This window comes from Aegilops tauschii, chromosome 5 (assembly GCF_002575655.3).
Source record: "Aegilops tauschii subsp. strangulata cultivar AL8/78 chromosome 5, Aet v6.0, whole genome shotgun sequence".
Classification (NCBI taxonomy): domain Eukaryota; kingdom Viridiplantae; phylum Streptophyta; class Magnoliopsida; order Poales; family Poaceae; genus Aegilops; species Aegilops tauschii.
Window position 1 is genome coordinate 133089723 of NC_053039.3, and position 13064 is coordinate 133102786.

The 13064-nt window shown below is 47.8% G+C and overlaps 1 protein-coding gene across 5 annotated transcripts; it reads left to right on the plus strand.

Annotated features, from left to right (window-relative positions):
- The first annotated feature begins 3800 nt into the window (after nucleotides 1–3800).
- Nucleotides 3801–12780, plus strand: LOC120970781 (serine/threonine-protein phosphatase 7 long form homolog). Of its 5 annotated transcripts, XM_073500028.1 has the most exons (12): nucleotides 3801–6284; nucleotides 6430–6511; nucleotides 6682–6753; nucleotides 6832–6921; nucleotides 7311–7458; nucleotides 7524–7564; nucleotides 7666–10250; nucleotides 10334–10673; nucleotides 10769–11182; nucleotides 11269–11564; nucleotides 11652–12294; nucleotides 12374–12780. In XM_073500028.1, exons 7-11 carry the CDS (start codon nucleotides 10114–10116, stop codon nucleotides 11857–11859), a joined length of 1395 nt encoding a protein of 464 aa, XP_073356129.1. In that variant the 5' UTR covers nucleotides 3801–6284; nucleotides 6430–6511; nucleotides 6682–6753; nucleotides 6832–6921; nucleotides 7311–7458; nucleotides 7524–7564; nucleotides 7666–10113; the 3' UTR covers nucleotides 11860–12294; nucleotides 12374–12780. The 5 variants fall into 5 exon arrangements, with proteins under 5 accessions (XP_073356129.1, XP_073356128.1, XP_073356126.1 ...); XM_073500027.1 differs by having other exon boundaries at nucleotides 6430–6539; nucleotides 7311–7564; XM_073500025.1 differs by having other exon boundaries at nucleotides 7311–7564.
- The last annotated feature ends 284 nt before the right edge of the window (nucleotides 12781–13064 follow it).

The following is a 13064-nucleotide window of genomic DNA, read 5'->3' on the forward strand; positions in this document are numbered from 1 at the left end:
CTCCCTCCCCAACACCTCCTCCTCCTCCGTAGTGCTTGGCGAAGCCCTGCCGGAGAACTGCAAGTTCCACCACCACGCCGTCGTGCTGCCGGAGCTCTCCCTCAACTTCTCCTCTCCCCTTGCTAGATCAAGAAGGAGGAGACGTCCCCGGGCTGTACGTGTGTTGAACGCGGAGGCGCCATCCTTTCGGCGTTAGATCGGATCTTCCGCGATTTGAATCGCCGCGAGTACGACTCCCTCATCCGCGTTCTAGTAACGCTTCCGCATCGCGATCTTCAAGGGTACGGAGATACACTCCCCTCTCTCTCGTTGCTAGTTTCTCCATAGATTGATCTTGGTGATGCGTAAATTTTTTTAATTTCTGCAACGATCCCCAACAATATGCATGACGTAGATGTTCGTTTAATTCTTATAGTTCATCTGACTCAAAATCATCTAGTTTTTATAAGCAAGCTAATTTATTTTAAGATTCATGGAATTGTGCGTTGTAAAGCATAAAGTAAAAACAAATAATGGCAAATCATGTAGAAAAACATTTGGGCAATTATGATACGGAAGATTCTATAAGAAAGAAGAAGTGCTTGTGTTTTGAGGTTTGTGCATTATGCTTAAGTTCAACCATGGAGTCTTCTAGATTGTACATGTGGCAAAATCTGGTGGAATGTAGATGATATCCAATGACCAGTAGTGCTCGAATTTGCCATCTCTGCATCGTCGGGTTGGTTTCATCCAACGAGCATCTTTCAAAGTTAAAAGTATTTGCACACTATATAAAAAATATATAATATAATATATAGGGGTATAGATATAGATATGTGATGCGAAAGCCACCCATCATCTCCAATTAGAATAGTGTGTCCATGCACGAATGCAATGTGGCCAAACAATGTCTGCCATTGGTATCTCAAATTGAAATCAGTCTGACCTTGTTCAATGTGTATATAGTATAGCATGCTCGTTTCCAAACCACACCACACATATCTCAGTTATATTCATGCATGCATGGGTTTCAAACATCATGATCTCTTATTCAAATATTTGAATTCAACTTTACATTGATTATGACCTCACCTAGTCTTTTACATCCACACAGTCGTCTTCTCTTTATAATTGTACCACTAACTTTCTCTCGTGCATGCATGCACACACACCACCACTCAGCATTATCCATCGCACACATGCAATCTTTTTCTTCAGGTCGGTCTCCCATGCATGCACACACACACACCTCCCCCTCTTCATCATATCGGGCATTCTTTATCTCTCACGTGCATGTGCAACGATCGATGTTCCTCTATGTGTGTGTATATATAGCTAGGTCTCTCCCAGTTTTCCACACAAACCGATCAATCTATATATCTAGTGAGGTCTCACCCTCTTTCCCACGTACACATCGATCAACCTATACCTCTGTACATAGGATTACATAGCTGATACACCCACATTACTTATATATCCAACGCCCCCATCTCATCGTCCATGCCTTCCGCTTCATCTCTCAGACGCGCACACAGTGGCGAAGACAGGGGGCAGCAAGGGCCCTGCCCCCTAACATCACTGTATACCGAGGCTAATATGAATGTGATCAGTAGATCAATTGCTGGTAAAATGGTTTAAGTTGATGAATTGGCCCTCCTCGTAAAAGATTAGCAATGCTTGGCCCCCTAGCTCGTTTATTTTTCATGGCTCCACCACTGCGTGCAACAGCGCACGTTCTCACCCCCTCTCTTTAAATATCGATCTCGCACTTGTGCACCGACTTCTATTTGTGTTGAGTTTATGTCTCATCAACTAGTGCCACTACTATTATATTCTAATCACACTTCTTCAATATCTTTGCCAATATCTTTGCACGAGAATTGAGGACTGCAAGCTGAGCTAATACTTTGCATGCGCGTAACTACCCAGCATTTCCTCCATAGCAAATTCGGGGGCAAAATAGTCTAGTAATTTTTACCTCTTCGAGTTAGAGACATACATATACGATCTCGATGTAGATCATCATGTACTTTGTACCCCATATGAATACAATCAAGCAGGACATGGGGTTTTACCTCTTCGAGGGGGCGCGAACCTAGGTAAACATCGTGTCCCTCTTTTGTCCTAACACCATCAAGCTACGTCCACAGCTTGGGATCCCCTACCCAAGATCCGTCATTCGCACCAAGGCACAGAGCTTTCGCTTGCCAGCTCACCCGTGCCACTACGAGGTCACCAGGACAAGCTCAGCGAGGATTGACCCCCCCGATCCGGATCAGAGCGTAACCACTGCGAAGACAAAGAAGACACCTGACCCACCCGCCTCCACCCGTCCCATCGCCCACACGGCCAAGACAGACAATCACCACCGCTGTAGTGTTCCCCACTAGAGAGCCAAAACATGCAAACCGCCACCCCGGCATCCATGTCCAAGCCATAACCACCCGCCCACATCACGGTGCACCCACCCCGGTAGGAGGAGTAAAAGGCATCTCCTTTTACTCCTAGCTCAACATCAACCATGAAGTCTGGATTGACACCTCCATGGTAGGAGGCATGGACACCTATGCCTCCAGCCAGTCCCGGTGGACCGAGGGAGACACAACTCCGTGACTACCAATGGTCGCCGCTGAGCACGCTCACACGACGCCATGTCCATGGTCTTCGACGCCAATCTGCCTGATGGACTCGCGATGTCCTGACCACCACCATCAACCACTGTACCCACGAGAAGAGGGACCTCGTCACCCGCGGGCACCACCCAAACTAGGCCCACCATCATCTACTCGGAGCGGAGATCTGGCCCATCCCGGGCCCAAGTCCTGGCCATCTTCGCCGAATGAGCACCCCGCACCCCCGGCCCGGACCTGGAAGAAGAGAGGCACCACCAGCACCCTGCTGCCAACCGCCGCCGCCCAAGCCGTAGCGACTGACCCGCCGATCGACGTAGCCACCCCCGCGACGGCCAAACCAGACCGGGGCAAGGGGAGATCCCTGCCACGACATAGCCATCCGCCCACCGGAGTCGCGAGGAGCATCCAAGGCCAGCCAGATTCATTGACGACTTCGAGCAGCTCCCTTGCACCGCGCCTGCAGCACCTGGCCAGGTCCCTCGATAGATCAGGGCCACCACTACGCGCCTGCAGCATACCCCCTCCGCCAATAGCCATGATCGCCTGGAGGCAGGGCCACGACCATCGGCCCATGCCTACCCGACCTGCGCCGCTCAACACACCAGACCAACAGGGCCGCCGTTATCTAGACCAACGCTTGCCCGCCGAGCACGCACCTTTGGAATCCGCGCAGCCCTACCATCTGCCCACGCTGCCGGTACGCCCGTCTGACTTGCTGCCGCCGCACCCTCGACACGGTGCCGCCCCGCGCTGCGCACACTATCGGGAGGGGAGAAATGCCCCCCCCCCCCCCCCCCCCCCCCGTCGCCGCCTACACTGACTGGGCTTTGCCCGACGACGTTGAAGGGGACGGAAGGCGAGGAGGGGGAGGGAAGCGACAAAAGCTAGGGTTCACACCCTGCGCACACTATCGGGCGAGACGAGTTTTCGATCAACTCAGATTCGTGTCCTAGCTATTCTAGCCGGGCAATTTTTTTACGACACTTAAGTTGGTGCCAATGAAACGAGAAGTACATTGTGAATGTTTTCGTTCCATGTAGCATCTATGAACGTGGCGTTTTTATTCTTTTTCTTTTTTGGCAGTAGCGTTTTTCTAACCCGAACACATTTTTCTCAGCAGTAAAAAAACACACATTTGTTTTCGCCACTCAAAAAAAAGATAAAAGACACGTCATCACCTGGACCGTTGCAATTCCCGTCCCGAGTACCCTAGTTGGAAATTTCCCTGTCCGTCCCCAATTCGAGACGGAAATCTCCCGTTCCGCTCCCGATTCGAGACGGACGCGCCGCCGCCGACCTCCTCCTGCCCACCCCGCTCCCGCTCCGGATCCAGCCCCAAGCCCCCAGCCCACCAGCTCCACTTTCCTTCTATATCCGCCGCCACGCCACGCCACGCACGCCACCTCGGCTCCGGCTGCCGCAACCAGCCCACCAGCTCCACTTTCCTTCTATATCCGCCGGCAAGGACAAGCCTCCGGCTGCCGCAACCGCCTCTGCCCCGGCTATAAAGGCGCGCCCTTTGGCCGGCCCGCTCCTCCTCTCTTCGCCCAGGCCATGCCCCTCGCCTCGATTCGTCCTCGACTCCTGCCTCTCCTCCTCCCGCGTCTGGTTTCATCTTGCTCCTCCTCGCTCGACTCGTCCGTTTAGACTAGAATTGCTCGTCCTCGATTCGTCTGTGTTGAAGCGCGTCTGATTTGATTGATTTTGCTCGTCCTCGGTTCATCCGTTTAGATAGAAAATCGCGTCTGGTTTCATTTTGCTCGTCCTCGCCGTCACCCGTTTAGCATCGCTTCCGAGTTGATTTTGCTCGTCCTCGCCGTCGCCAGTTTAGAGTCGCGTGTGATTTGATTTTGCTCGTCCTCGCCGCCGCCCGTTTAGCATCGCTTCCGAGCTGATTTTGCTCGTCGTCGCCGTCGTCAGTTTAGAGTTGCGTGTGATTTGATTCTGCTCGTCCTCGCCGCCGCCCGTTTAGAATCGCTTCCGAGTTGATTTTGCAGGTCCTCGCCGTCGTCAGTTTAGAGTTGCGTGTGATTTGATTCTGCTCGTCCTCCTCCTCGTCCGTTTAGATCAGAAATCGCGTCTGTTTTGAGTTTTCTTTGTCCTCGCCGTCGTCAATATAGATAGAATCGCGTCTTGATTTGATTTTGCTCGTTCTCGTCCAGTCCGTTTGGAATCGCGTCTGATTTGATTCTCCTCGATCCCCTGTGTTGCTGCTGGGTTCTTTACACTGATGCTCTCGCGTGTTCTTCGTGCCGTCTCATCGGGGGTATCCGTGGAGGAAGCGAGCGGTCGGTCCGTCGGTCGGTTTGGGTTGTCTGGTTTGCGAACTAACAAGTCTGTTTGAGAAACTTCTGCGTGCGCTTCTGTTATCTGAGAGACGCTCACGTTCCTGCGTTTCATGTTCGCGTCGGGCCCTTGTTCGCGTCTGCTTTTGAAATTGGAATTGCTGTTTATCATGCTCGTTCAGATCGGTTCCTCTGTTCCGTTACCTGCGCTGTTCGTCGGTTACTTTCATATCTCAAACGCATGCGCCCTTTGATACTGCTTGATGGATGTTCAGATCTCAAATGTTGCGTTGTTCAGATCGGTTATTTTGATTGAAATTGGGTTGTTGGCCCTCTGTCGTTTCTTATTCTACTTGATGGATGTTCAGGGTGTTACTATGTTGTTTTCAATTGCTTACTCTTGTCATGCTTTGCTCATGTTCCCATATATGGTGATGTGTATTCAGGGGTGCAAACCATTTAGGCAGAAAGTTTTACAAGAGTGCAAACCATGTGGCCTTCTTTTCTTCCTCATGTTGCTATTTCCATTTAACTGCTCATCATACGAGTACTAGATGTCGAGGTGCTGCTAGTTAGTCCCCCTTAGACTTTGTTCTAGATAAAAGAGCATAACTCCAGAATTTATTTATCTGTAAAAGCTTGTTCATCACATGTTTTTTTGTCAATGCTGCTAACTTTATAGCTTTCTGAGATTACTTCGGTCTTGCATGTATTAGCTTTCTGTTTGTGCCCCTATCTAAGTCTGTTTCTTGTGTGCAAGCGCTCCATTCTGTGTGTGTCACTGTTGTGTGGCTTGATGGTGAATATGTGTGGTTTGACTCTGTGTGTGTGTGGCTTGATGGTGAATATGTGTGGCTTGACTCTGTGTGTGTGTGTGGCTTGATTGTGTGTGTGGCTTGACTGTGTGTGGCTTGATGGTGAATTTGTGTGTGGCTTGACTGTGTGTGTGACCCTGTGAATATTACATTTGCTTGATGGTGTGGCTTGACTGTGTGTGTGTGACCCTGTGAATATTACATTTGCTTGATGGTGTGGCTTGACTGTGTGTGGCTTGATGGTGAATTTGTGTGTCGCTTGACTGTGTGTGTGTGACCCTGTGAATATTGCATTTGCTTGATGGTGTGGCTTGTATGCTTTGTTGAATGATTGGTTGTATAACTTGTGTTTTATATTGTTGTGGCATGATTGATTGCTGTTTGTTGAATGCGAACTCGTATCTTGACGAATAATCATGTATGCTAACTTGGTATTGGTAGTTCCTGATCACCTATTACTTGTTTAGTGTAGACTGACTATTCTTTTTTCTGAACTTTTTTGTGATTATGTCTTCACATTGCACTGCTCGATCCATATCGACATGCCCACGCTGTCTGGTGAGGATAAAGATGTAAGGAACTCCTCCCAAGAATCTCTCTTGCTCTTTGTATTAACTTGACGACTAGGCTTTACATATTAAAAAAATATTTTTTCGTGAAACTGGAGCTCCTTGCTGTAACCCATTATATGACTTTATGAGCATGCACCACTTTCAGGTTATGAGAAAGATAGGGTGCCCCAACCAAGATTGACTTCCTCTCTCTTTCTTATACAAGGCATGCAGAAGATGTGTGGCAAGTAACTCATTATGTCAGATATTTAGAGTGTACTACTTCACAGTGCCATCTTTCCCAACAGATTGATTTTTTTTATATTGATATTGGGTTGAATAGTATCACATGTTTGTTTGCATTTCATACTTTGGAAAAATGTTCCTAATGTTGATAGAGTATTTTTTCCTGCAATAGGCATGGGAGTTCCTCTCAAAGTTAGGTGATCTTAGCCAAACTCTGATTTTTGCCAAAATTGAGAATGTGGAGGTAATTTCAAGATATTCCTTCAACATTCCTGAGCAACTTGGATTTGTTTACCACCTATTGACTCCTTATTCCTTGCAGGGCTTGAACCATTTTGATGAGATCCTGGAAGAAGCAGATGGTATAATTCTGTCAAGAGGAAACTTTGGAATTGATCTTCAACCTGAAAAGGTTGGTTATCTCAACCTTTGCAATGCATTATCTCTTAACGTGTCGTCCTAGTTGTATCTAAATGATGTTGCATTGTGGAGAAAATTGAAGAGTAGGAAAACAGGGAGTGCAAGAAAACGAGCTAAGAGCCGTATCTATATAAACATACAGCTCCACTCTCGTTCTTTCTTAATTATTACAGTGCCACATCAGCATTTTGACTATGCCATCTTTCTAAGAGAAGCATTGTGAGTGCCCTTGGCAGTTGTGAAGGCATTTTGCTTGATTAACATGTATTTTCCCCATTTGCATGAAGCTTAGTGATGATTTTATGTGCTTTACTTAGATTTGCTCTTTTTTTAAACAAAAATCAAGGATCTGTATTGAGCACTACTTTGTTCGTTCTTTAGGTGTTCTTATTTCAGAAGTCTGCTCTGCACAAGTGCAACATGGCTGGAAAGCCCTGCTGTTGTTACTCATGTTGTGGACTGTATGACGGACAACCTAAGGCCTGCTCGCGCGGAGGCAACTGATGTGGCAAAAATGCGGTGCTGGACGGTTAGTTTTTGCCTCTTGCTGACATCTTATACTTTGGTGATCCTGTAAGTTTTTGCCTCTTGCAGAATCCGATGAAAGTTCTGATTCCAAAAGCTCTGACTCTGAGGTATTCATTTACCTACCAATTTCAAAGTGGAAGCTTCATCATTTAATAGCATTTTTAATTATCTTTTTGCCTGATTTCACCATGTTTCACTTCGTTTTCAGAAGCCAGCTACCGAAGTGAAGAATCCTGCGGGTTGCTACTGCACAAAAGAAAAACCAGGAATTGGACGGCTCTAGCAGTGATTCTGATCGGCTATCAGGAGGCCGACTGCAGGCCGACTGAGCCCAGTCGGCCCACAGCAGGCCGATCGGCTATCAGGAGGCCGACTGTAGGCCGGGTAGCCACGCGGCGGCCGTTGGTTGGTCGTGCCACGTCGCGAGGGGGGAGGCAGCGGCCTGTCGGCGTGGTGCGCCCCTGTCGGCGTCCCGCCCACCGATCGGCCACCTGGTGGCCGACAGGGTGCGGCCGACCTGACGCGCGTTGGCCAGCCCGCCCTTATCCTCTCCTTCTCTCTTTCCTGCATTATTTCTTCTCCCTGCCCGCCCATATCCTCTCCTTCCTCCATTATTCTTCTCCCGTGGCTCATTCTGCTGTGTTCTTCCTCCTCTCTCTACAGAAAAATGGCACACATTTGTACACCTAAATGAGCTACATTTTCGCGATTTTGGCACCGTGAATGGGTTCAACTCATTTAGGGCAGCGAAAAGAGGTGTCGATCTACTGACGGGGTAGCTCGTGGTGGTCGTGGTGAGCATTTTGGTGGAGGTGGTGGTGGTGAAGTTGGGGCAGTGTTCGTCGTTGGGGCAGTTGGGGTGGTGAGGTGGTGGTGGTGGTGGAGGTGGTGGAGGTGGTGGTGGTGGAGGTCGTTCGTCGTTCTTCGTCGTTCTTCGTTCGTAGTTCTTCGTTCTTCGTTCGCACGCACGCTTCAAGGGTATATTTCAACCCTCATTTTATTTTTCGTAGGTGCTCCGGGATTATATGTAAATATTGTTATTTGCCGCGGTAGTATACGTAAATATTTGTGTGCGATTATTGTTTTTTGGCCCGGTAGTATACGGAAATATTGTTATTTGCCCCGGTAGTATACGTAAATATTATTCGTTCGCACGCATGCTTCGTTCGATGTGAAAATAAATTTGTGTGCGATTATTCGTAATATAGTTGTAGGTGTGTGAATTGTATTAGTTGTTAGTGTGATAATAAGTTGTTGCTTAATACTTGACACGTACACAGGTGCGGGATAAGAAGTTGGAAACATGAATAAAAAGTTGGAAAGAAGAGACAAGTTTTTTTTGAAGAGTTGGGGTCGGCATGTGCATAGCAAAACGAATAATATTACATGTTAAAAAAGATGTTAAAAAATAGAGTTGGAAACATAATAAAAATTTAAAAAACGATGTTAAAAAATAGAGTTTGAAGAGTTGGGGTCGGCATGTGCATAGCAAAACGAATAATATTACATGTTAAAAAACGATGTTAAAAAACGAATAAGAAGTTTTTTTTTGAAGAGTTGGAAACATAATAAAAATTTAATAAGCAAGCAAAAAATAGGAAAAGTAGAACTACATGTTAAAAAACGTTTCAGTCCGTACCCGATGCGAATATGAAGCGGATTACCCGCTAACCTTTATTATGCGTATTTTCTAAAGTTTAACCCATAACAAGCAATGCCACACTTTTTTTTAAACGCCCACACTTTTTTTGAAGCGGATTGCGGCAAGTTTAGGTCTTGATACTGAAACACACACCGTCGGTGTTCATGCATTGTGGACACGGTCAAGTTCAAAAATTTACTTTTATTTGAGGCCAATAGAGGGAGACTCCGATTGGGTGCGGTGGTTACAAGGTTGTGAATGAAGGGGATGCAATCCTGTTGCTTTAGTGCTTCCCGTCGTGAAGGAGGTCACTGCACATGAAGGGGAGGGTGGCTACGAAGGACAGAGCAGTCATGTAGAAGGAGGAAATGCTTATGGTTACGACCAAGGACAGAGCAGTCAGGTAGAAGGAGGAAATGCTTATGGTTATGAACCAGGGCAGAGTAGTCAGGTAGAAGGAGCAAATGCCGATGGTGATTACAATGGCGAGGTGGACGCTGACGAGGTAGATGGGCACATGCAGAACCAGATGGAAGAAGAAGACACCGATGTTGAAAGGGGTCATGCCGATGATTCTGACGAGTCAGATGAAGAAGAAAATGCAGAGGAGGTCCCGAATCCTGCATGGTGGAATCATGACTTATCATCTGCAATGACCGTGAATGATGGACATGATTCAGCCTGGCAATATCACCAGAACAATATTGCGACGGGTGCTATGTATCCGAACAAGCAAGCCTTGAAGGATGCAATAATTAATTGGGCAATGTCCACGCAAAGGGTTTTCAAAGCTGAGGTGTCCAGTCAGAAATTCCTCACAATGGTATGCAAGAATGCAGATTGTCCCGCAAGGGTGCACGGCTTTCTCCCTAAGTATGGCACAAGTTGGGTGATAAGTGACTTAGTTAATCACACTTGTCTTATTCCCTGCATCCCTCAAGATCATGCCAACCTTTCATCCACGCTTATTGCTCGACTGTTTTACGATGAGATAGTGCAAGGCAAAGCTATGGAATGTCGGGATTGTGGTTGCTGAATGGGGACATTGATAAGGGTCATCGTGGTGCGATATGGTATGAGCGCAAGCTTGAGCCTCTCGTCACTCGCACTCCTAAGGAAAACTGGAAGATACACTCAGGATGGTTTCAGCGGTACGTGCTTTATTAATTTGCACACTGCCATGCATATTAATGGTTGAAATGGGAGACAGTAACTGAAAAGTTCTCTGATGAAGGTTGAAATGGGCCGGCCTTTTACCTTTCGCGCGTCTGGTTGAGTCTATCCCGGGTGAGAAATGCGTCGCCATCGATGGGTCTTTGCTGAGCTGCTTAGTGGACCGTTGGAGGCCAGAGACCCACACGTTTCACTTCAGATGGGGAGAGATGGCTCCTACTCTGGAGGATGTGTCACTTTTGCTCGGACTACCGTTGGCAGGTCATGCCGTAGGACCGTTGGACGCACCGGCTGGTTGGGAGCGAGCTCTTACAGAACGTTTTCACGGTGTTTTTCCGGATGCTCCCGATCCGGTATGGGAGCATCACGGACCTAAGTATGAGTGGTTGCTAAATTTCCGGGTAATTTCCCCTATCTATTCTCTTCAAGTTATCGCGCATAAAGTTGTACAGAAAATAATTGCAGCTTACTAAAACTTTCTCTTCGCTTAATGCAGATCCAGAACTTCCGGGCGCCCTTGACTGCGGAACAGATCACTCGGAGCCTCGAGGCCTACTTACTGTGGCTTTTCGGCAAGGTGATGTTCACGGAGAACCATGTCACCACTATTAGCGCCCTCTACATCCCTATGGCACTCGAGATAGCGAGCGCTCAGACGGCGGATCAGATCAGACAGAGGAGTTGGGGTTCGGCGGTGTTAGCGGCTACATACCGAGGTATGTGCAACGGTTGCCAGCTTACATCGAGAAAGCCAGCCCTTCTTGGATGCCCTCTATTCCTACAGCTGTGGTCGTGGGAGAGGTTCTCTATAGGGCGACCAGATGTACGGGTTCATGAGCTTATAGACGCCATGTTTGATGTTGAGGGCATCGACATGCCTACTTTCGGTCTGTGTTGGACTCGTCGCAAGGTATGCACCGTGTTATAGTTTAATGCAACTTTTTCTGCACAAGAGATCGATCGATGCGAGCGGCTACTAACTTTTATTCTCTGCAGAGACGCTTTGCTAGTGATCAGACCAGGAAGGCGTACACAGCATTGAACGAGCAGTTCGATGCGTACACCGGGGTCATCTGGCAGCCCTACACGGAAGCAGCCATACAAGCGAGATACCCTGCTGGTATGTCTGTGCTATGCACAAGGGATCGAGATTACTGGATGACAAAATCGAAGATCATCTTCGATGTCTTCGTCGAGGAGATGGCACAACAGAGGGTTATGAGGCAATTTGGTCTTCTGCAGTTGGAGCTACCTCCCCCTATAGAGAACCCGGTGCCAGCACACATCCACAGGTATTAACCAGTTTTTCAACGTTGCATTTTCTTTCATAGTACTTCATTCGAAGCTTTAGGTAATTGTTGAACACACCACAATTTTAGGACGACAAGGAAGGGCATGAACAGGACAACTGCTGACTGGCTAGTTAGACTAGAGCCGTATGTTATAGAATGGGAGACAGCAAACACAAATCTATGGCACGAGAATCACAATTTCGATCTTGATGAATTCAATCTCTATTTGCGGCGCTACATGACCGGTACACGACAGACATTATTAATCGTCATGGAAATTTGCAGGCTACCTTGACACGCGAACTGTACGACGACGTGACCACCTTTGGACGATCACTATCGTCTGGACCTCTTCTTCAACATCGTCCAGTGGTACAGCCCTTCTTGGAAAGAATTCAGAATAAGATACGGACTGTGTACGAGGCTATCACGTGCACCCGGAGAACCGATGTTGTTCAGCACGAGCAGGAGCAGCCGCGTCACTCCATGCAACGACATCAACCACGTCCACGCCTAGCACAGCAGCCGACAACCAGGCCATCCCGTCCTGACCAACCTGGCAGTTCTACGTGGCACCCGCAGCACTATGGTCCCACGTCGAGCTTCATGTTTTCTCCACAGCCACAGCAACACGGTCCCTCGTCGAGCTTCGTGTTTTCTCCACAGCCACAGCAGCACGGTCCCTCGTCCAGTTTCGTGTTTCAGCCAGAGCAGACGTCACACCCAGCAGGTATGTGTCTTCATATTTATTGTTTTCAATATTAATTGACGCGACCTCATTCTTCATGATGAACCGTTCCATCGCGTAGGGGCCTATGGATATCAGGCGTCTATGTCGGCATCACATGATACGTGGGGGAGTGATCAACATCTCGAGGACAACATACAGGCTCAGATGTCGCAGCACACCCAGTGGATGAACATGTTTTCGACTCCTCCATCAGGCCCCACACAGGATACACAGCATGACCAGGGAGAATCTGAGATTCCTCCTCGTCACGTTAGGGCACCCGACAGGTTGGGATGGTCCCCGATTCTAGATCCGCCTCCCCGCCAGGCCAGACGTCGTCACTGACGCTTCTATGTATCTGTATCAGTAGAGACATTACCATCTATTTTTGTGTAAGACTTATGTCTATTCTATGTATGAGACAAATGACTATGTACTTATGTACGAGACATATGCCTACTCTATTTTAGTACTCTGTTATCGGAACTACAAGATCATATGTAGATAGAACATAATATTCATACAACGAGACATTGCAAGCAAATAGATAGAACTACATCTAAATTAAATGGTACGTAACTGAACTCACAACATACAGCATAAAAACTACATGAAGTCATCATCGTCATATGTTCGCGCCAACTTTTTCCCGCCATATGTTCGCGCCAACTTTTTCCCGCCACCCGTTTCCCGCCATATCGCAGCCGTTCTTTCCCGCCATTTTCTCCTCTCTACCTATAAAACCCCCTTTAGACGGAGCTGCATAAGCA

Bases quoted from the DNA above. Each gene is read 5' to 3' on its own strand.
- LOC120970781 (XM_073500027.1), top strand. From the start codon at position 10,114: ATGTCGGGATTGTGGTTGCTGAATGGGGACATTGATAAGGGTCATCGT. The intron at 10,674-10,768 runs GTAATTTCCCCT...CGCTTAATGCAG, and splicing joins AGTGGTTGCTAAATTTCCGG to ATCCAGAACTTCCGGGCGCC. The intron at 11,183-11,268 runs GTATGCACCGTG...TATTCTCTGCAG, and splicing joins TGTGTTGGACTCGTCGCAAG to AGACGCTTTGCTAGTGATCA.